The sequence below is a fragment of the Schistocerca serialis genome, chromosome 1, assembly GCF_023864345.2.
Source record: "Schistocerca serialis cubense isolate TAMUIC-IGC-003099 chromosome 1, iqSchSeri2.2, whole genome shotgun sequence".
Taxonomy (NCBI): domain Eukaryota; kingdom Metazoa; phylum Arthropoda; class Insecta; order Orthoptera; family Acrididae; genus Schistocerca; species Schistocerca serialis.
The window spans coordinates 748001695-748025628 of NC_064638.1; the positions used below are offsets into that span (position 1 = coordinate 748001695).

At 47.4% G+C, this 23934-nt stretch overlaps 1 protein-coding gene across 1 annotated transcript in view; it reads right to left on the reverse strand.

The window, feature by feature from the left end:
* Positions 1-260: 260 nt before the first annotated feature.
* The window catches only part of LOC126458142 (nanos homolog 2), a 63627-nt gene continuing 39953 nt past the window's right edge, over positions 261-23934 (reverse strand). The window contains exon 2 of the mRNA XM_050094994.1: positions 261-723. Coding sequence (XP_049950951.1) covers positions 296-723 — 428 coding nt within the window. The 3' untranslated portion in view covers positions 261-295. The remainder of the gene's footprint in view (positions 724-23934) is intronic.

Here is a 23934-nt window from a genome sequence, read left to right on the forward strand (position 1 = left end):
TTGTCATTAAATAGTAATGTTAACCTAAAGTTAACAAAAGCAACATTTTGTCATGTAGTTTCCAATATTCAAGGACGCTTTTTAATATATTTGCATGCCTACTACAATGCACAAATCAACAAGTACAGCATACTTATAAAATTAAAAACAAAATTAAACATTTTACTTCAGGCTAACAATCTTGATATTTTAATAAATATCTTATCAGTAACAAATCTAAAAATAATCCATGTACTGGTGTTTAAACACGGCCAGTACATATAAAAAATAAAACAATACAGTAAACATCGAGTGACTAGTATCGATTTCTCTTTACACGAGCTTTGCTTGTTTCTGACCTTTGTGCTTTCAAGACATTCATGAGTGCCACAGGAAGAGGATTGGGGTTTTTTGGACAGTACTTCACTGTATGAGCCTCAGGACCGGTTGCTTTACAAAGTGGACATACATACTTTTGAAGAATGGGACAAACTGTTTTACCATAGTTATCCTTCAGCTGATGGCTTCTAAAAATCTTATCAGATTCACCATTATTCCTACAAAATGCACACCATATGCCTTTCTTTGCATATATGCTTGGTGAACAATCTTTCTGCAAACAATATTGTGTTTCAATGTGTCTACTATGTGCATACAACAGATTAAAATTAGACTCCCATTGCATAGGTGAATCATCAATAGGAACCTCTCTTCCATTTCTTCGGAATTCTTCCATGACATCACCTAAAAATATTTTAAGAAGGATTACTGAACAATTTAACTTTAAAGTATTTTATAGTACTATCTTTGAATATGCTTCTTGTTATTAAAATGCGAATGACCTAATTAACATAATACTACCTTATAGCACCTTCGATATTTCCTCAATATTCAAAGCAATACCCAGAAAGAAACAATCACTCCTCACGAAAGAATACTCTCACACAGATTCTAATGACAAATTTGAACTTTCTGCTTGAGCAGGATTACATTCTACATTGATTTTTTAATATAATATGCTCTACCAACAATCATTCATAACAGTAAAAGCATGATGGCTAAAAATGTAATGGACATCATTTGTAGTGTCAAAAATGACGGAAAGATGAAGGAGAGAGAGAAGTCAGCATGTGAGCATCCCTGGTGCTCCACATGCAACAGGAAACATCCCACCCACAGCTGTCACACTCTTAATACATTACAGTCAAGGGCACTCATTATTCAACAAAGTGGAACCCAGCAGAGAAAATTGGATGCAGCAGAAAGGAAGCAAACTGAATCCAAAAGCAATTAGAACAATAAAAGGATGAAAGAGTAGGCCAGTCAAGGAAGTAGGGTCAGGAATCCCCCAGAACCTGCACACAGCAGGAGATGCCCATCCCCAAACACACTGGACCTGCTCCAGAGGTAGATTGAAACTGCTCCAGAGGGAGATTAAAAGCTACTGTCTCTAGGGCTCCACAACCACAATCTGAGAGGGGGGTGGCTCCATGCTGTGTAGTTGCTCAGCACCAATGATAGAGCCTAGCACAGAATTCTGTACATTTTATTAAGAGCAGGAAGGGACCATTAGGTCCCTATTACAGGATGCTAATTATATAAAATAGTATCATAGAAAGAAATGTCATCAACAAAAGACAACATAGGGTTGTGGATTCCTTCCAGGAGGAGTGGAAGGAAAGCACCATGCTGCAGCAGCCTCTCTGACTGGAGAAAGAGTATTAGATGGGGCTGTAGCCCATCAGATATTCCATTTCCAAGCAAGTGTAGTCTCTTTTGCACCCACATATCTGCACCTGGGGTCGGTAAAGTGACCAGTGAGCAACTAGGTGCTCCTCTAGCCAAACCATTTGCCAGTTCAATCCCAGGATGTCCACATAATTTGAGACACAAAGAAAGACAACTGAGCAGGCAGCATGAGAAACGTCAGCAAGAAGGATAGATAGCACTCGTCAATAGCCTGAGACTGCTCATTGAGACACTACATATTAAAACATGGTGAAGACACACCCATGTAATAAAATGGTGGGCCATACCGACATCTGCTGCCTCTGTGTGAAAACACTAGATGTTACCGGCAGTGAGTGGCATTCCCTGCAGCAGGAAATTTAAAAGCACACCATATCTAACCCACAGTTCTACAGTCATCAGTGTATAAGAAGATGATAAATTGGAACCCATAGAAGTGGACATAACAGATGCTGAAAAAAAATGGGGGCGACCAACTTTAGGAAGAAATCAGTCCTAATCCATGACCTGGGCACCATCCAAAAGGTGAGAGCATGAGAAAATAGGGAACACAATCTAAGGAGGGGAGATGGGGATTTTGACAGAGGGAAGCTAGGCGCATTCCAACTGCTAGGCCCACCTGTGGGCAGGTAGCAGGACGATGACACCTAATATATCAAGAGAATGAGGCACAGAGTGATCAAGGAATTGTCAAATGGGGACTGCATGTAGGACTAAACACTGGTACTGTCAAATCTGAAGGGGGATTTTTTTTTTTTTTTTTTTTTCCGGTTGGGTTTAAGGGCGCTCAACTGCTGAGGTCATTAGCGCCCAGTCACTGTTGTTAGAGCACATGGAATCTGGGAAAACTCAAGGGGATGGGGGGGACACCAGAAGGACCTGACAAAGATGCAGATAAAATAAGTAAAAAGGTTAAATGTCTTTGGACAAGCCAGTTAAAGTTATAAAACGCAGAATACAAGCAGCTGCTCGAGCGTCATCAGCTAAAACATCCGGTAAAGTAGATGGCAGGGACAGGACAACACGAAATTGACTAAAACGGGGACACGACAATAAAACATGGCGCACTGTTAATGCCTGACCACAAGGGCACTGCGGGGCTGGGTCACCAGAGAGCAGGTAGCGGTGGCTAAACCGGCAATGCCCAATCCGCAACCTGGTCAGAAGGACCTCCTCGCGCCGAGATGGTCGGGAGGATGTTGTCCAAGCAGTTGGGAGCGGTTTTACTGCCCGGAGCTTGTTTCCTTGGAGGGATGACCAAGCATCCCACCACAACGACACGAGCCTCTTACATACATCCCCACGACCGTCAGATGACGGGACACAATGGGAGGCTGGCCGAGGCAGGAGGACTGCAGCCTTGGCTGCAACATCCGCAGCCTCATTCCCAGGCACTCCTACATGCCCGGGAACCCACAGAAAGCTGACAGAACCACCATTATCAGCAAAAGAATGGAGGGACTGCTGTATCCGTTGAATCAAGGGATGGACCGGATAGGGAGCTCCAAGGCTCTGAAGAGCACTGAGTGAGTCAGAGCAGAGTACATACGATGAATGGCGGTGGCGGCGGGCATACTGAACGGCCTGATGGAGAGCAAAAAGCTCAGCCGTAAAGCTGGAACATTGGTCGAGGAGCCGGTATTTAAAGGTGGCGGCTCCGACGACAAAGGCACAGCCGACACCATCGTCAGTTTTGGAGCCATCGGTGTAAATAAAGGTGTGACCGGCAAGTCGAGCACGAAGTTCGACAAACCGTGAGCAATACACTGCAGCCGGAGTACCCTCCTTCGGGAGTGAGCTGAGGTAGAGATAAATATGAACCGGAGCCTGGAGCCAAGGTGGTGTCGGGCTCTCACCCTCTCTGAAGGTGGTAGGGAGAGCAAAATCCAATTGTCGAAGCAGGCGACGGAAGCGGACTCCGGGGGGCAGCAGGGCAGACACATACAACCCGTACTGACGGTCGAGAGAATCGGCGAAGAAGGACTTGTAAGAGGGGTGGTCGGGCATAGACAACAGCCGGCAGGCATACCGACACAGCAGTACGTCGCGCCGGTAGGTCAATGGTAACTCGGCAGCTTCAGCATAAAGACTCTTGACAGGACAAGTGTAGAAGGCTCCGGTCGCAAGACGTATCCCCCGATGGTAGATGGAGTTGAGCCGGCGTAAAGAGGGATGGCCGAGCGGACAAGTAGACGAAGCTCCCATAATCCAGCTTCGATCGGACAATGGACCGATACAAGCGAAGCAGGACAGTGGGATCCGCTCCCCAAGATGAACCGCTAAGAACTCTGAGGACATTAAGGGAACGTGTACAACGGGCCGCCAAATAAGAGACATGTGGAGACCAACACGGTTTCCTGTCCAACTTGAGCCCTAGAAACTTAGTTGTGTCCATGAATGGGAGAACAACGGGACCGAGATGTAAGGATGGCGGAAGGAACGCTTTATATCGCCAAAAGTTGATACAAACCGTCTTCTCTTCAGAGAACCGGAAGCCATTTGCCACGCTCCATGAGTAGAGGCTGTCTAGACAACGCTGAAGGCAGCGCTCCAGGAGGCATGTTCTCTGGGCACTGCAGTAGATCGCGAAGTCATCGACAAAGAGAGAGCCTGAGACATTAGGTGGAATGCAATCCATAATTGGATTGATCGCGATGGCAAAAAGGGCTATGCTCAAGACGGAGCCCTGAGGCACTCCGTTCTCCTGGAGGAAGACGTCTGACAATACAGAACCCACACGTACCCTAAACTTTCAATCCGTTAAAAAGGAATCAATAAAAAGGGGCAGGCGACCGCGTAGGCCCCACCTGTGCATAGTGCGGAGGATACCTCCTCTCCAACAGGTATCATAAGCCTTCTCCAAGTCGAAGAACACGGCTACCGTTTGGCGCCGTCGCAAAAAGTTGTTCATGATGAATGTCGACAAGGTCACAAGGTGGTCAACAGCGGAGCGGCAGCGACGAAAGCTGCATTGGACATTAGTAAGTAGTCGTCGAGATTCAAGACTCCAGACTAACCGAGCATTAACCATGCGCTCCATCACCTTACAGACACAGCTTGTAAGAGAAATGGGGCGGTAACTAGAAGGAAGGTGTCTATCCTTCCCGGGTTTGGGTATAGGAACAACGACGGCGTCACGCCAACGCATGGGGACCTGATCTTCGGTCCAGACGCGATTGTAGGTATGAAGAAGGAAGCTTTTGCCCGCCGGAGAAAGGTGTGCCAGCATCTGAACGTGAATGGCATCTGGCCCCGGAGCAGAGGACCGGGACAGTGCAAGCGCACGTTCGAGTTCCCGCATAGTAAAGGGGGCATTATAAGTTTCCAGATTCAGCGAGTGGAAGGAAGGTCGCCGAGCCTCTTCTGCCTCTTTCCTGGCAAGGAAGGCAGGGTGGTAATGAGCGGAGCTTGAAACCTCCGCGAAAAAGCGGCCAAAGGCGTTGGAGACAGCCACAGGATCAACAAGGACCTCATTACCTGAGGTCAGGCCAGGTACCGAGGAGTGGGCCTTAATGCCCGACAGCCGGCGCAGGCTACCCCAAATGACGGAAGAGGGAGTAAAACTGTTAAAGGAGCTGGTGAAAGAAGCCCAACAAGCTTTTTTGCTGTCTTTGATGACTCTACGGCATTGCGCTCAGAGTCGTTTGGAATACAATTCGCCAACGTAGGATGGCGGCGAAAGGTGCGTAAAGCACGTCGTCGAGCACGGATAGTGTCCCTACAAGCCTCGTTCCACCAGGGGACGGAAACGCGACGTGAAGAAGAAGTAGTACGAGGAATGGAACGTTCGGCAGCATTGATGATAACAGCCGTGAGGTATTCGACCTGACTGTCACAACTGGGAAAATCGTGGTCCGGAAAGGTCGCCAGGGAGGAGTAAAGTCCCCAGTCAGCTTTCAGTATGTTCCAGCTCGAAGGACGTGGGGATGGGGTGTGGTGCAGGAGACTAACGACACAGGGGAAGTGGTCGCTCGAATAGGTGTCAGAAAGGACATACCACTCGAACCGACGGGCAAGAGTGGTAGAACAGATTGAGAGGTCCAAGTGGGAGTAGGTATGAGTAGAGTCCGAGAGGAAAGTCGGGGCGCCGGTATTGAGGCAGACAAGATTGAGATGGTTGAAGACATCCGCCAAGAGTGAGCCTCTTTGACAGGATGCAGGAGAGCCCCAAAGGGGATGATGGGCATTGAAGTCGCCAAACAATAAAAACGGCGGGGGAAGCTCAACGATCAGGTGCATCATCTCAGCCCGACTAACAGCAGATGACGGTGGAGTGTAGATGGTACAAACTGAAAAAGTAAAAGCAGAAAGAGTAATGCGGACAGCTATTGCTTGGAGTGGGGTGGTCAATGGGATGGGATGGTAATAGACATCGTCCCGAACGAGCAACATGACCCCACCATGAGCTGGGATACCGTCCACAGGGGTGAGGTCATACCGCTCCGGGGTATAGTGGGTAAAGGCAATATGGTCAGTCGGGCGCAACTTGGTTTCCTGGAGACCAAGGACGAGCGGACAGTGCAGGCGGAGGAGCAGTTGTAATTCCTCCCGATTAGATCGAATACCTCTTATGTTCCAATGAAACAATGCCATCGCTAGTCAAAAAGTTGGGGGAACGAGACGGGGGAAGAGCTGGTCACCTCGACGGCCGCGGAGGGCCAGGTTTCGAGGGAACAACGTTACAACCGACGGGAGGCGGATCCGGTTCCATCGACTCGTCACCAGCTGCGGCCGCTGTCCCTGGTTGTGTAGGAGGGGCAGCATCATTTGCCGACGAAAGGCCAGCTGAGCGCCTGGCAGCAGAGCGTCCCAGCGAAACTGAGGACAGCCGGGAGCAGCGACTCACGGATCGAGCGTCAGACGAAACGCGCCGGGGTGGAGAGAGGGATAGAGATTTCTTCTTGGAGGCCTTCTTGGAAGGCCGAGGAGGCACAGGGATGGTGGGCTGGACCCGAAGAAGGTCCTCACGCACAGGGTCCGTTTTGGAACGCTGGACCTCGGAAGCTGGGGTCCGGAACGTTTCCCCGATGGACGCCTGAGAAGAGGATCGCTTCTCAGGTGGCGTGGGGGAAGGAGGAGGAGGAAGGGTGGCCCATGGGGCAGAGGGGGTGGGGGCCACCGGGGAGGAGGATTTGGAAGGGAGGGATTTGGGAGGCGGAGGCAGAGCCCCCTGATGGGCGGAGGAGGCGGAGGGGGGGGGGACAGGATAGGGGTGAGGATACTGCGGAAGGAGTGGACACAACTGAGGCAAACGAAGTGGTCAATGGCACGGGATGGAGGCGGTCATACTTCTTCCTGGCCTCAGAATAAGAGAGCCGATCCAAAGTTTTGATTTCTTGTATCTTCTTCTCCTTCTGATATGCGGGGCAGTCTGAGGATCTAGGCGAGGACGCCAGGACAATTAATGCACCGAGGTGGTGGGGTGCATGTATGTTCCTCACGAAGAGGACGTCCACAATCGCCACAAAGAGGCTCAGCCTCACACTGTGACGACATGTGCCCAAAGCGCAAACACCTAAAACAGCGCATAGGAGGCGGGACGTAAGGTCGCACGTCACACCGGTAGCACATCACCTTTACCTTCTCCGGGAGAACGTCCCCCTCGAAGGCGAGGATAAAGGCCCCGGTGTCGATGCGACGGTCTCTGGGGCCGCGCTAGACTCGCCGGACGAAATGCACGCCTCGGCGCTCCAGGTTGGCCCTGAGCTCCTCATCAGATTGTAGCAGGAGGTAACGATGAAAAATAACCCCCTGCGTCCTATTTAGTGCCAGATGTGGGACAATGGATACTGGGATGTCTCCTAGGCGGTCGCACGCCTGGAGGGCCGCTGACTGTGTGGCGGAGGTGGTCTTGATAAGAACGGACCCTGAACGCATCTTGCTGAGAGCCTCGATTTCCCCGAAGATGTCCTCAATGTGCTGAACAAAGAACATGGGCTTGGGGGTGGCGAATGTCCCCCCATCGGTTCGAGAACAGACCAAATAGCGGGGGACGTACTTCGCCCCAAGCCGGCGGGCCTGTCCCTCCTTCCATGGAGTGGCCAAGGGGGAAAGGGCAGGAGAACCAGAACTAGAAACGGTACCTTTTCTTTTGAAAGACTCGGCCGCAGAGCGACCTGATACGTGTTGACGTTTCATCTGCGAAACGTCCACCCCGATACCACCCACCCCGACCAGGGGCTCTCCCCACGGGCGCCACCCAGCCGCAGCAAGGGCCACCTGGCAGGATGACCATTGCCGGGAGTCCTGATGCCCCAAGGAGACGGGCATCTACTCCTTGGCCGACGTGGGGAAGGTGCAGCTCAGGTATCGGCAGTACGATCCCTGTGTTGTCAGGGGGCTACAACCTAGAGGGTACATGACAACCCCACCACAACGGGCTGGCTACCGTGCTGGATTTCTGGTGCCATGGGAAGTCCATCATGATCGTAGGTGCAGATGGAGACGCACTATGGGTGTAACTTGGACAACCCATCAGGCATTTAGGCCCAATTTGAGGAATAGTGGGTATGGTTACAACGCCGGTACAATGCTGAGTGCCAAGGTCTTAGTGCACTTAGGACCAGTGGCACACCACGTAAGGTGTCCTTCCCCAAAAGGCTCGTACTTCTGTAGAATTTTGAAAAATGGAGGTCAGACCCCAAGGGGGACCATCACATGGAAGGCCGAAACGGTTGAAACTCCTTTTAGTCGCCTCGTACGACAGGCAGGAATACCTCGGGCCTATTCTTACCCTGGACCCGCAGGGGGGCTGAAGGGGACCCTGGACCCGCAGGGGGGCTGAAGGGGGAAGATCCATGCTTCAGCAAGAAGGCTATCTACAGGATTAGTGTGAAAGAATCTAGTGGACAGATGCACACTAAGGTGACTAACTGGGTCAAACAGTTTTAAAGCTGAAGGGAACTGCCAAGCGATAAACCTGGCAACCATAGTCCAGTTGGGATGAAACCACGGCCTTATAAATCTACATCAACATTTATACTCTGCAAACCACCCTGAGGGGCAAGGCAGAGGATACATCCCATTGTACCAATTATTAGGGTTTCTTCCTGTTCCATTCACGTATGGAGTGGGGAAGACTGACTGCCTAAATGCCTCTGTGCATGCAGTAATTACTCTAATCATCCTCACAATCCCTGTGTGAGCAATACAAGGGAGTTATATTTTTAGAGTCATCATTTAAGCCCGGTTGTTGAAACTTCATTAACAGACTTTCCCGGGACAGTTTACGTCTATCTTCACGTCTTCTATTTCAGTATCTGTGACTCTCCCACACAACAAAGAAACCAGTGACCCTTCATGCTACCCCTTCTCTGTATAATAATAATAATAAAATAATAATAATAATAATAATAATAATAGCTTTATTCAACATCGAGTGGTACACTGCACATGTACAAAGAAACAGTAATGATTAAAAAATACACAAGACACATTCTTCTGAATAAGTCATTAATTACAACAAAATTACAATAAGGTGTGTACTTATTTCTATTCACATAATTTCACAAGCATTTGTTGTTCTTCATATAAGTATGGTACAAGAGCCATGACTGCTCTAGGCAGTCCATTAGCTAATTTCATACCTGCATACTGAGGCCCCTTTTCGTAAAGTGCTGTTCTGTGGCTGCCAATGTAAAATCTTTCTTTATTTCTAGTATTGTACTGGTGGAAATCTGAATAAGTGTTTGGGTGCAGTCTTTTCACAAGCAATATGGATTTTAGAATGTATGTGTTTATAACAGTTAACACCTCCGTTTTTGGAAACAAGTTGCGACAAGATTCCCTATATTTTGCTCCACAGATTATTCTCGCACCCCTTTTTTTGAAGAATGAGTAGCTTATCTAGATTAGCTTTGGTTGTTGCCGCCCCCCCCCCCCCCCCCCCAAATTTCAATACCGTAGTTCAAGTGAGAGGAGAAAAGAGCATGGTATGCAGTCTTTAGGACTACGGTGTCTCTACAGAACTTGCTAATAGTACTGATTGCAAATATATTTTTTGACAACTTAGTTGCTAGAGCGTCAATATGTGTGTCCCATTTGAGGTTGCTTTGGATTGTTGCGCCAAGGAATTTTACCCTAGACTCTTTCTTTACCAATTCGTTGCCCATGTATAATTTAATTTCATTATTCAAACTACTTTTGTTAAACTCCATCAAACATGTTTTACTGGTGCTTACTTTTAAGTGGCTTTCATTAAAAAACTGAACAATTTCTTTTGTCACATTATTACACTCAGTCTCTAGTTCATTACACAATTCCTTTTTACATACAATGGACTTGTCATCGGCATACAGAACAATTTTGGAATTTATAGTACAGTATTTAATATCATTTACATAGATCAAGAACAGAAGGGGGCCCAATACCGAGCCCTGGGGCACCCCATATTTTATGCAGGTGATCTCTGATTTGTAGACACCACTTTCTGTTGTAAGTAGAACAAACTGCTTTCTATTGCTCATATAACACTTTATTAGGTCATAAGCAGCGCCTCTAATGCCCATGTTCCATAGCTTGTCTAATAGGATGTCAACATTCACACAATCAAAGGCTTTTTCCAGGTCTAGGTATACACCTGCCACATGTTCCTCACTTTCGATACCCCCAACACCTCTTCAATTAGTTGAGCAGCTGCAGTGCTAGTTGATTTACCTTTTACGAATCCATTTTGATTTTCGAACATCAGGTTGTGTTTGTTAAGAAAGTTTATAATCCTGTTGTATATAACTTTCTCAACTATTTTGGAAAAGACAGGAAGGACTGAGACTGGTCTGTAGTTTTCTATTTTGTTGTTGTCACTTTTCTTAAAAATGGGTGTTACCTGTGCTATTTTTAGTCTGTCTGCAAAGGTGCCTGATTGTATTATATTGTTGACAGCTGCAGACAGAGGTACAGAGACATTTTGGCTACAGGCTTTTAAAACATCAGTATTTAGGCCTTCATGCCCAGCTGAATTAGAGGGTTTTAGAGAGCTAATGATGCCCATTATTTCTGCACAGTTTATGGGGGCTAGATATATACTATGGTCACATGTATTACCTTTAATACTGTAGTGCATGTTTTTATGTTTGTCATTTGTGGCTTCCCCTACAGAAGAAAAATATTCATTAAAAATATTTGCAATTTCCAGTTGGTCTTTTATGAGCATGCCATTGTGGTTAATAGTCAAGTCCATACAGGATTTGTCATTGCCGGTTCTAAAACTGTTTATGACTGCCCAGATGCCAGTAGTTACGCTGTGAGAGTTTTGAAGCTTATTTGCAACATAGTTGCTCCTGGTCTGTGTAATATGAAAAGCTATTATTTTCAAACCATTTTATTTGTGCTAGCATCCAGTTTAGTCTATTTATGTTGTCATTATACATTATTCTTTTAGTTACAAACTGTTGCTTTGTGGTGACAGTGGGGGCCTCATGGCGTTCCAATTTAAGCTGTACTGCATGGTGATCTGAGATGGCTAGTTTTAAAACCAATGCACTGTGGGATAGGTGGGTCATGTTTGTTATTATGTTGTCAAGACATGTTTTACTATTGCCAATTTCTCTAGTGGGTTCCTGAATGAGTGGGGTCAGATTAAGTTCATCACACAGACGATGTAACTTTTTGGCGCTGACATAATTTGTTAATAAATCTATATTTATATCCCCTGTAACTATAATATTTACGTGACCATTTGGCCCAGAAAATGTTGTGTCTATGTATTCAAGCAAGTCAGAAAGATTTACAAAAAAGGTATCTGTATTTGCTGCAGGTGGCCTGTAAACACCGATAACTGTTATCTCTACCCCATTTCAGGTTTATTGCAGCTAATTCTGAGACTCCTTCCAAGCAGAAGGCACTCATCAATAACATTAAAATTACTTTCATTTACAGTGAAAATTGCTACACCTCCCACAGTCTTGTCTTTTCAACTGAAGGCTGTGCAGAATTTCATACACAGTGGTTGACTAATGATTATCAGAGCTTCATTATACCAATGTTCAGTTACAATTAATATATCGGGTTTGTCAATCCGTGAAATTACAGCTAGATCATTATGCTTATTTCTAAGACTACCAAGATTCTGGTGTATGATTTTAAGGCTGAGTTTTACCTGCTGGACCTTAGAGGATAATTTCGGACTAGCAATGAGGCCAGCAGGCTTCACAAGTTTCCCTAGCTTGCCAGCGGTGGCTGGTGTTGTGGCAGATTTTGTTGAGGTGGGTTGTACCACCCCATGGCAATGGACTTCTTTTCATCACTTTGTGAACAATGTCGCCTGACTTCCTCAATAATTTTGCTACTAATGATCTTTTTGCCTCTTTTGTTCATGTGCAGACCATGAGATGTGTGCAGCTCCCTTTCTAGATAGCTGACATCTACTAGAGACACATTCTGAAATTTACTACATAGATCTTTAATCCTGTAATTTGTTTTATGAACTTCCCGGTTCACAATAGACTGTTTCATAAGATCATGCCTCTGTGGAATGTTGGTTGGTTGGTTGGGTTAAAGATTAAAGGGACCAAACTACAAAGGTCATCGGTCCCTTGTTTCATAAAAACACAAAGCACAGGGGAACTATCCACCAGTCAAGCGAAGCACTAAAAGAAAAACTCCAGGGGAAGAAAAGCCCCATGGTCCATTGTAAGACAACATGGAAAACAGAGCACAGCAACAAAAACAACATAGAGAACAAAGGCAGATGGAATTAAAACTGCACAGCAGAGAACTGTGGCTGGCTGATCACGAAAATAATAGGATGAGCCAGCCACTCTGCAACACGTTAAAACCTCCAGCCTAAAAGTTTAGGGCGGAGTCGAATCACAACACAAAACTAAGTAAAAGAGAGAGCTCAAAAGAGGGTGATGTTAAAAAAAATTTAAATGGACCTATAAAAGCCGCTTGCGCGAATAAAACTTAAAACCCGATCTGCCATAGAGACATTGTCACCTAAGAGAGATGATAAAGCACCCTGGAGATTAAAAGTTCGCCTGAGGGCGGTTAAAAGAGGACAGTCCAACAATATATGGGCCACCGTCATAAGCGCACCACAGCGACAATGAGGGGGGTCCTCTCGACGCAGCAGATGACCATGCGTCAGCCAAGAGTGACCAATGCGGAGCCTACAGAGAACCACAGAGTCCCTCCGAGAGGCCCGCATGGAGGAACCCCACACAGTCGTGGCCTCCTTTACACGCCGCAGCTTGTTGGGTACAGACAGGGTGCGCCATTCGTCGGCCCACATCCCAAAGACCCGACGGCGTAACACCGATCGGAGATCAGTTGCCGGGAGGCCGATCTCCAACGGCAGTTTGCGGGTGGCTTCTTTAGCTAACTTGTCGGCGTGTTCGTTGCCCGCTATCCCAACGTGTCCCGGGGTCCATATGAACACCACTGAACGGCCACGTTGTGCAAGAGCATGAACGGACTCCTGGATGGCAACAACAATGGGATGGCGTGGGTAGCACTGGTCAAGAGCCTGGAGACTACTGAGAGAGTCACTGCAAATGACAAACGACTCGCCAGTGCTGGTACGAACACGCTCAAGGGCACGAAAAATAGCTGTTAGCTCTGCAGTGTAAACACTGCAGCCGTCCGGCAAGGAGCGCTGGTCGACATAGTCCGCATGAACATAAGCGTACCCCACACGGCCATCAACCATCGAGCCATCGGTATAGATAACCTCCGAGTCACGGGATTCGTCGAGGAGAGCAAGAAATTGGCGGCGCAAGACTGCAGGAGGAACTGAATCCTTTTGCCATTGGGAGAGGTCCAGCTGAAGCTGCGGCCGACGGATACACCAAGGTGGTGTATGTGGGCGGACCTGAAAAGCAGATGGAAGAGGCAAAGACTCGAGTTCACTAAGCAGGGACTGAACACGGATCCCAATTGCATGGCCTGATCGCGGCCGCCGGCGTGGAAGATGGACTGCCGCATCAGTGAAAAGGAGACGGTAGTTAGGGTGACGGGGAGAACAACGGACGTGGGCAGCATAGTTGGCTAGGAGTTGTTGACGCCGAATGTAGAGCGGAGGAACCCCAGCCTCAGCAAGTAGGCTATTAACAGGACTGGTGCGGAATGCTCCTGTCGCCTGTCGAACCCCACAGTGGTGAATGGGGTCCAGCAGTTGCAACGCTGAGTGCGACGCTGAGCCATACGCCACACTCCCATAATCCAGTCGGGACAGCACAAGGGCTTTGTAGAGCTGCAGCAGCGTGTTACGGTCTGCACCCCAAGTTGTGTTGCTGAGGCAGCGGAGGGCATTCAGATGCTGCCAGCACTGACGCTTGAGCTCACGAATATGTGGAAGCCAAGTAAGCCGGGCATCGAACAGCAATCCCAGAAAACGGTAAGTGTCAACAACCCTGAGCTTAGCATCCTGAAGATAAAGCTCAGGGTGGGGATGGACAGTGCGACGCCGACAAAAGTGCATAACACAAGTCTTCGCAGGAGAAAACTGAAACCCATGGGCTAGGGCCCACGCCTGTGCCTTGCGTATGGCTCCCTGCAACCGACATTCTGCAACGCCAATGGTGGAGGAGCTGAAAAAGATGCAGAAATCGTCAGCATATAACGTGGGCGAGACAGACGACCCTACTGCTGCTGCAAGGCCATTAATGGCCACAAGGAAAAGGGGCACGCTCAATACAGAGCCCTGTGGAACGCCGTTCTCCTGGATATGAAGTGAACTATGGGATGTGCCAATTAAAACGCGGAATGTCCGAACAGATAAAAAATTCTGAATAAAAATGGGGAGAGAGCCCCGGAGACCCCACCCGTGCAACGTGGCGAGAATATGGTGCCGCCACGTCGTGTCATATGCTCTGGAGAGGTCAAAAAAGACGGAGACGAAGTGTTGGCGCCTGGAAAAAGCAGTGCGGATTGCAGACTCAAGGAGGACCAAAGTATCGGCGGTGGAACGGCCCTGACGGAAGCCGCTCTGGCATGGAGCCAGGAGACCCCGAGACTCGAGACTCGAGCAGCCAACACAGCGTCGACTCACCATGCGTTCCAGCAGCTTGCACAGAGTATTGGTTAAGCTAATGGGCCGATAACTATCCACAGTAAGCGGGTCCTTACCAGGCTTCAGCACCGGAATGATGGTACTTTCTCGCCACTGCGACGGAAAGACACCATCACCCCATAGGCGGTTGAAGATGGCAAGAACACATCGCTGACAGTCCGGGGACAGGTGTTTTAGCATCTGATTGTGGACGCCATCTGGCCCAGAGGCTGTATCGGGGCACTGTGCCAGGGCGCTCTGGAGTTCCCACAAACTAAATGGGGCGTTATACGCCTCAGGGTGGCGAGAAGCGAAAGAAAGCCGTTTGCCTTCCTCCCGGCGTTTGAGCGCGCGAAACGCAGGCGGGTAATTCCCCGACGCAGAGGCCCGGACATAGTGCTGAGCGAAATGCTCGGCGATTGCATCGGCATCGGTGGATACTGCCCCGTTGATGGTAAGCCCTGGGACACCTGTAGAGTACTGCAATCCAAAGATGCGCCGAATCTTCAGCCACACCTGGGAGGGGGAAGTACGGGAACCAATCTTGGAAACGTACCTCTCCCAACACTCCTGTTTCCGCTGTTTGATAAGCCTCCGTACCTGAGCACGGAGACGTTTGAATAAAATGAGGTTCTCCAAAGACGGGTGCCGCTTATGTCGCTGAAGAGCCCGCCGACGTTCTTTAATGGCGGCAGCGACCTCTGGAGACCACCAAGGCACCGACTTTCGCCGGGGGCACCCGAAGGAACGAGGAATGGTACGTTCCGCAGCGGAAACAATCGCTGCAGTCAGTGTCTCAACCGCCACATCGATGGTACCATGGGGGAGAGAGTCAACAGTGGCAGCAGAGCAGAACGTGTCCCGGTTTGCCTTGCTAAATGCCCATCTAGGCGAGCGCGCAAAGGAGTGACGCTGTGGTAGTGAAAGGAAGATCGGAAAATGGTCACTACCACACAAGTCCTCGTGGACTCTCCAGTGGACCGATGGTACAAGCCCTGGGCTGCACAACGACAGATCTATGGCCGAGAACATGCCATGCGCCACACTGAAATGTGTGGCGGCGCCAGAGTTTAAGAGGCAGAGGTCGAGTTGGGAGATGAGATTCTCGACCTCCCTGCCTCGGCCAGTAACCTTCGTTCCACCCCACAGGGGATTGTGGGCGTTAAAATCCCCCAGGAGAAGAAAAGGCGTGGGGAGTTGGGCGACAAGCGCAGCCATTTCGGTCAGGGAGACTGTACCACCTGGAGGGAGATAGACACTGCAGACGGTTATGTCCTGGGTAGTCCTTACACGGACAGCCACAGCTTCCAATGATGTTTGAAGGGGCACAGGAGCACTATATACAGAGGTAAGGACATACACGCAGGCTCCACCTGACACACAATTGTAAGTGCTACGGTTGCAGTAATAGCCCCTGTATCCACGAAGAACAGGGGTCCGCATTGCCGGGAACCAGGTTTCTTGGAGGGCAATGCAGAAAGCAGGTGTCAGGCTTAGGAGCTGTCGTAGCTCAGGGAGATGGCTAAAATAACCGCCACAATTCCACTGGAGGATTGTACAAAGCGTGTCCGGTAGGGGCATGCAGGCACTGAAAAGGCAAATTACTTGGCAGGGTCACATGCTGCCACCGACTGAGCGACGGACGTCACTACGGCCATCGTTTCTGAGGAGACGGCGAGATCCAGGTCATCAGGGGACGCAAAGAGCTCGACCTCGTCCTCAGAGGCTGAGCTGACAGGGAGCGTTGGTGCGGGAACCACTGGGTCCTTATCCTTCTTGGAGAGCTTCCTTTTCTCTCTCTTGTCTTTGGGAGGAGGGTTGTCATGCTGGGAGGGCTTTCCTGACGCATCATCAGGAACAGAGGAAGAGCGTGAAGCCCTTCGACCAGCAGCTGGTGGCTTCTTCAGCCACTGGCTAGTGTCTGGTGAGACACTGGGGAAGTCCTTGGAAGGGACGCCCCCAAGGGATCCCTTCCGAACAAGTGAGGCCGGAGGAGGCTGTTGCGTCCCCGGCTGAGCAGCCGGAGGGAGCTGTCGCTTCCCCGGCTGAGGAGCCGGAGAGGGCTGTCGACGCTCCGGCTGAGAGGTGGGGACCAACGTCCCCGGTTGCTTGGGGTGCACTGCTCCCAAACTCGGTGTTTTGGGAGCAGTGGAAGAGAGAGCGGCCTGTCCCAGCGGTGGGGCAGACGTTACCTGATTTCTCTGTGGGCCAACAGAGAAGGGAGTCTGTGTAGGAGCTGGTGGTGGCAGTGTGACAGTAGCATAACTCCTCAACATAGGTGTGGGGTTGAGTCGTTCTAATTTCTTCTTCGCCTCTTGGTAACTTAAACGGTCCAAGGTCTTAATTTCTTGTATCTTCCGCTCTCGTTGATAGACTGCACAGTCTGGTGAGCAGGGAGAATGATGCTCCCCACAGTTAACGCAGGTGGGAGGCGGAGCACATGGAGCATTAGGATGTGGAGGTCGTCCACAATCACGACACGTGGGGCTGGAAGTGCACCTGGAGGACATGTGTCCGAATTTCCAGCACTGGAAGCATCGCATAGGGGGCGGGACATAGGGCTTGACATCGCACCGGTATATCATGACCTTGACTTTCTCAGGCAAGCAGTCGCCCTCAAAGGCCAGGATGAAAGCACCGGTAGCGACCCTATTATCCTTCGGCCCCCGAAAGACACGACGGACAAAGTGTACACCTCGTCGTGCCAGGTTCTCACGTAGCTCGTCATCAGACTGTAGCAGAAGATCTTTATGAAAAATAATCCCCTGGACCAAATTTAAGGACTTATGGGGAGTGACAGTGACGGGGATGTCACCGAGCTTCTCACAGGCGAGTAATGCCTGGGACTGCGCAGATGAAGCTGCTTGTATCAAAATGGCCCCGCTCCTCATTTTGGAAAGAGATGCCACTTCCCCAAACTTATCTTCGAGATTGTGCACGAAGAAAAGAGGCTTAGTCCCCAAAAACGAATCCCCATCAGTTCTGCTGCATACAAGGTATCGTGGCGAATACGGCTCCTGTCTGTCTGCAGCCCGACGTTCCTCCCATGGTGTGGCTAGGGAAGGGAACGACTTCGGGTTATATGTCACAGCGTTAAATTCCACCTTACCACGCTTAGAGACATTGGCGGTCGGACGACCACCAGATTGAGATTTCACCCGCTTCATTGCGGGGCATCCGCCCCGATGCCACCCACTCCGACCAGGGGCTCTCCCCACGGGCGCCACCCAGCCACAGCAAAGGCCACCTGCCGGGAGTCCCGATGCCCCAGAGAGACGAGCATCTACTCCTTGGCTTACGTGGGGAGGTGTCAGCTCAGGCATCGGCAGTACGATCCCTGTGTTGTCAGGGGGCTACAACCTAGAGGGTACATGACGACCCCACCACAACGGGCTGGCTACCGTGCTGGATTTTGGGTGCCATGGGTAGTCCATAGTGATCGTAGGTGCTGGTGGTGACGCACTAAGGGCGGTACTTACACAATACATCAGGTGTCTATGCCCAAAATGAGGGATGGAGGGTGCAGGTATGACGCAAAGACGATCAAGAGTGCCAAGGTCATAGGGCACAGAGGACTGATGGTGCACCACGTAAGGTGTCCTTCCCCAAAAGGCTCGTACTTCTGTGGAATTTGGAAAAATGGACGTCAAACCCTAATGGGGACCATCACATTAAGGCCAAAACGTTTGAGACTCCTTTTAGTCGCCTCTTACGACAGGCAGGAATACCGCGGGCCTATTCTTACCCCCGAACCCGCAGGGGGGCTGTGGAATGTTGACAACTGTTTTAGTGTCATTTAACTTACCCAGTACCATTTTCATATGTCTAATTGCATCATTTGCTTGATTTCTTGCTACATCAAATTAACCTCCCATAACAACAACACAGTCATTGGATGAGAAGGAGTCACACTCCTGCATGCACGGCTTCACCACAGCAGAAAGAGGGGCTCCAGGCTGGATGTGGCCTACAGCTGCAAAGTTGTCTTGCATGTTTGCGATGTTTTGCGCTATTTCACGTCCATGGCTGTCTCCATATAATAGAATCCGGCCCTGCTTGTGTTTCTGATTGTCATCGTTTCTTCTGTTTTTCTCTAGGGACGATTTCTTGCATGTAATTTCACAGATTCCACTTCCTTGGACGGTTTGTTTACGTTCAGTTTAACATTTTGCACACGAGTTTGGGACTACGTGTTTTCTGAACTTATCACAGACAGTTTTTTTGCTGCTTGAAGGATTACTTCTAGTCTGCATGGACTGAACTTGTTCTTGTTCCACTAATTCCTTCAAGAATTTGAAACCTGCTTTGAGTATTGACGGCAGGAAAGCTTTCCTTGGTTTTTAGTTTAGGCCTGCAGTCGTTCATCAGGCGCTGTTGTTCAAATTCACTCACCTTCTTATTTAAGAGAGTAACGTCAGCCTTTAGGCTCTGGATTTCACTTACCATATCGCCGACTAGAACAGATAATTCACACCTACAGTCACAAATTTTTGCTTTATGATAATTATCTGAGTTCTGAACGCAGCACTGACTACAGTTTCAGCATGTTATAAATTAATTATTTCCTTTCACAGATGAGTCCACTTTTGCACATCGAAAATGATACAAGTTATTACATTCCTTGCACGTGATTCCGGTTTTCAGTACTTTTCCGCATTTTTTACACTTTTCCGCGTCAAAACAAGAGTTTTTACGTAAGCTAATAACTTTACCACTACTATTTGCCACCCTGTGATTCCTATCTGTTACAGATTCCACACACTTGAGCAATATTCTAGAAGCAGTTGCACGAGTTATCTGTAAGTAATCTCCTTTGCAGACTGATTGCACTTCCTCAATAATCTGCCAGTAAACCGAACTCTACCACCTGCTTTACCCACAACAGCCCATGTGATCATTCCATTTCATATACCCAGAGCATCTTACAACTGCGTACTTATACGAGTTGGTCGATTCCAGCTGTGTCTCACTGATGTTGTATTCATAGAATAGTAGGGTTTTTTGTTTTGTGAGGTGTAAAATTTCGTATTTCTGTACACTTAAAGCAACTTGCCAGTCTCTGTACCACTTTTAAATCTTCAAAATCTGACTGAATATTTATGCAGCTTCTTTCAAATAGTACTTCATTATAACTGCATTATCTGCAAAAAGCCTGATGATACTATTAAATGGATAAGAGTAGCATGAACCACACCCCAAAATGATTAGATTAGATTAGACTAATACTTGTTCCATAGATCATGAATACAACACTTCATAATGATGTGGAACGTTTGTGAGCAAGGTAGCAGAAGATATTAAGCTTCTGCATGCAGCTAGTCTTCAAGTGACTAATACGGGGCAGCCAAGTCAGCTTTTTATCAAAAAGGTCCAACAAGCAAGACACTACTACAATATCCAAGTACTAGGTACTGAAGTAGAGTTATAGGTCAGGATGGACTGTAGTAAGCCAGCACATATGCATGAGCCACATTTTTGTAGGAGAGAATTGGATGGAAACCATGGGAAACATCCCCTACAGAAGCCTGCCAGATGGCACTTTGGAGCTGACTTTCAGCAGAGACAATCAAGTGGGAGATGTACTAAATAGAAACATCGACATAACAGTTGTGACCAGTACCCCAACAGAGGTACCCCATTAATGGTGACTACGAAAAGAATGACACCCAACAGCACTATGGGATACCAATCTCTTGGACTTGCAGGGAATTGAGTGAAGTGCTGACTAACCTGCCAGTCGGATAAAAATTGACTAATAAAATTGGTAGGGTGCACTGAAAGCTCCGTTCATGCAGGGAAAATAAAACGTGATGAAGCCGATCGGTGTCATATGCCTTATGCAGGTCGAAAAAAAGACTGCAACAATGTGATTGTTTTTAAAACAAGCCTGTTGGATTCCCACTTCTAACCTAAGCAGATGCTTAGTTATGGATCATCCCTCCAGGAAACCACACTTATGGGGGGGGGGGGGGGGGGGGGGGCACAAAGATGTTAGAACACAGTATAATCTGTCAGCAACCATCCTTTCAAACAGCTTATAAAGTACATTGGTCACAATGATCGGCCAGCAGCTATCTAGAGACATTGCGTTCTTGCCTTGCTTAAGGATTGAGACAACTATGCTGTCTCACCACTGCGAGGGGAAGGCACCTTTGAGCCAAAGATAGTTGAAGACCCTGAGGGGATGTTGCCTTTGGGGTACAGTCAGGTGTTGGCTCATCTGTACATTGCATCAGGGTCTGGAGCAGTGTCATGGGTCGAGGCAAGTACTAGAAGTAGATCCCAGTAAGTGAAGGTTTCATTACAGGATTTAGTTTGGTGGGGAGTGAAACATAAGGGGATGTCTCAGCTCATCACTTCTGTAGTCAAAAAGTAGGAAGAGGACACCGAGAAGCTGGTCTATTAGAAGGTCCCTACGAGATGAGATGGTACCACCACCACCACCACCACCACCACCACCACCACCACCACGGGCAGTGTGCATTGAAGTCCCACAAGCACGAGAAAAGGGGGTAAAGTCGTTTGATTAATATCATGCCTGGAGGTATGTTAGCACTGCAAATGGTAATTGATGACATTGGAAGGTTTAGTCACCTGTAAGCTAGCAAAGCTCTCAGCTATAATTATATGCCTATTGACAACTCAGCACCTGAATTCTTGAGTTGTTACTTTCAAACATTACGTTATTTATGTTGCATTTCTGTAAGATGATAGATTTTGCAGTGTTCTTCATTCTAAATTTAATTTAACAATTCTTTTAGCACAAGCAGAGTAACCCGTTTTGATGATTATGTTTGGAGAGCCAAATTAGTGCAATACCAGAATTTCAAACTGGATCCTGGTCACTGGGGGAGGGGGGGAGGGGTGGGCTCTGCAATACTAATCATGTTTTACAGGAAAGGGAAATAGTCTATAACAAATTTGAGTTTTTAGTAAGGTAAGATTATAAAAAAGGGCAACACTTCAAAATAAATCAATTACTTTTGTTCACTGTATTCCTGACTTATGTTTTCATTCATTTTACCATAAAAACATTTATAGCAAATTTAATAAAAAGACAAAGTTTTCAAAAGCAGACACGGTAAATTAAAGGTTTCCATTAGTAACTGACAATTTTTTTATTTCCTGCTTTGACATTTAAACAGAAACCAAGATTAATGAACAATCTTCACAAATAAATATTACCTGTCTATTGAAAAGTGGTCAGCAGACTCAATCATGAAAGAGGAACAAGGGTGCAGGCCGAACCAAACTTTCGTTAACCTAGAGAAACCGTTGCAATTCTGCAGGATGTACCATATCATTACATGCTACTTTCATTTCCCACAAGCTGAATGTCGATACACTTTGGAGGAAAGAGGGCCTTTCCATGCAAAATGGTCTAATTTCAGAAAAGTTCCCACATGTTCCCTATGAACAATGGCAAAGTTTTCCTTTCACTAATTTAATACTTGCAGAGGCAGTCATTTGTTTGACCCCATAGCACAGCTACAAACCGTGCACCCATAAGTTTTCGGCAACTTTGATACACGATATCTCCAGCAACATCTTCAAAGAAAACAAGACTAGGCCACCGTGTACAACTTTTTGTACTCTCTTAAGAGAAATAAGATTTCTTGGTCAATTTTCATATTTATAATTGGAAGCAAATTCAGCCAAAAAATAGATGCTTGGAAAAAAAAAATGAAGTTTACCTTTTTATATCTCCACAAATAATTGTGATATAAACCCAAAACTTTACATGTTTGCACTCTTAAACCATTCCCATAACAAATACTATGTTCTAAACTACCTACAAACTAGATCTGGTTGTGAAGTGCAAGCACAGAACGCTCTAAAAACACAGTGATTAGGTGTAAGTGCAGTAAAAATGGGCCTACATTCCACTGGTACTCAAATCTGTCATCTTTTCATATGTTCTACAATTTCTGAAATGGCTAATAAAAAGAACAAGTCTCTGTTCGTTGTGGCTCTGATAATTTGAGGTAATTAAATATGAACAGTGCAATTTCTTTGGGTTCTGTCTTATCGCAATTTTTTGCCAAACAATCCCATCAGTGTCATCAGACCAGCAGTATAGTTTTCTTCTTTAGACTCTACAACAAACTGATGAAAACTGCAAAAAATAAATAAACAAAAAATAAACATAAGCTTAGGATCCTGAAGGAAGCTTCTTCTAGCTTTTGCCTCTGACACTTACAGAAATATCTTGGGAACCTGTGGTAAAGAAACCTGCCAATAGCTGCTGTTACACAGCTATCAGGTGGGGCCTGTATGGTGACGGCGATACTGGTTTTCTCACTTTAGAGGGAACCAGCAGTGATTAAGCCCCCATGGACCAAATCGACAGTTATACAATTTTTCATCAGTACACTAATGTTCTGCATAAACTGCAAACTATGGAAATCTAACTTTTTCCTATCTTAAACGGTGGTGCCGCTACATTATTCCCCCTTCGGAAAGACCGGGTCAACCTCTAACTACTAAAACTTTTTTGGGTCAGCATGTACTTTTGACATATTTACTACTACTATTAGAAAACTTAGATGTGGTCTTAAAACATGACATGAGACAAAATGTAAAAATTCCTTACTGGATGACCACTCCACTTAATGCTCGATCAACCCCTTACCTACCCGTCTTGTGCCCTCGGTATCCAATCCACTGGGATTTGGACTACCGCTGGTTCCCTCTTGAAATTGGCTCTCCACCTGATCAGAATGAAAAAAACAGACAACAAGGTTACGGCTGCAATGGCACTTGGCACAGAGGTGCTCAAAACGATCTTTACTTGTCGTTGCCTTTCCCTATATTAAGAAACATGTTGCACAAGCTGTTTGGCTGGTATGTGCCCCTCGTGCTCTGAAATGAACTGGTTTACGGATCTCAACAGACCTGACTCCAGAGTTTGATTTAACAAGGTCAGATTCTGCCTTGGCAAAAACACTGAAGTTGCTTCTGGCCAGTACAGCTGCGGCTATGTAAAATTCAATTGTGTGACTGCTGAAATTGACGCTAGCAGATGGGAGGTTGGTCCTATTATGTTACATGCAGTTCCACTGATTAAAATTCTGCTCCCTTTGAGCTCTATACATTCTGCTTAACTGCAAATACTCCCTTCTCAAAACAACTTGCTACTATTATCAAATCTTTGTATGTGGAGAACATCCAATGCATCCCGACCTGTTGCAAGCTCAATTTTGGCCCCATGATGTCCC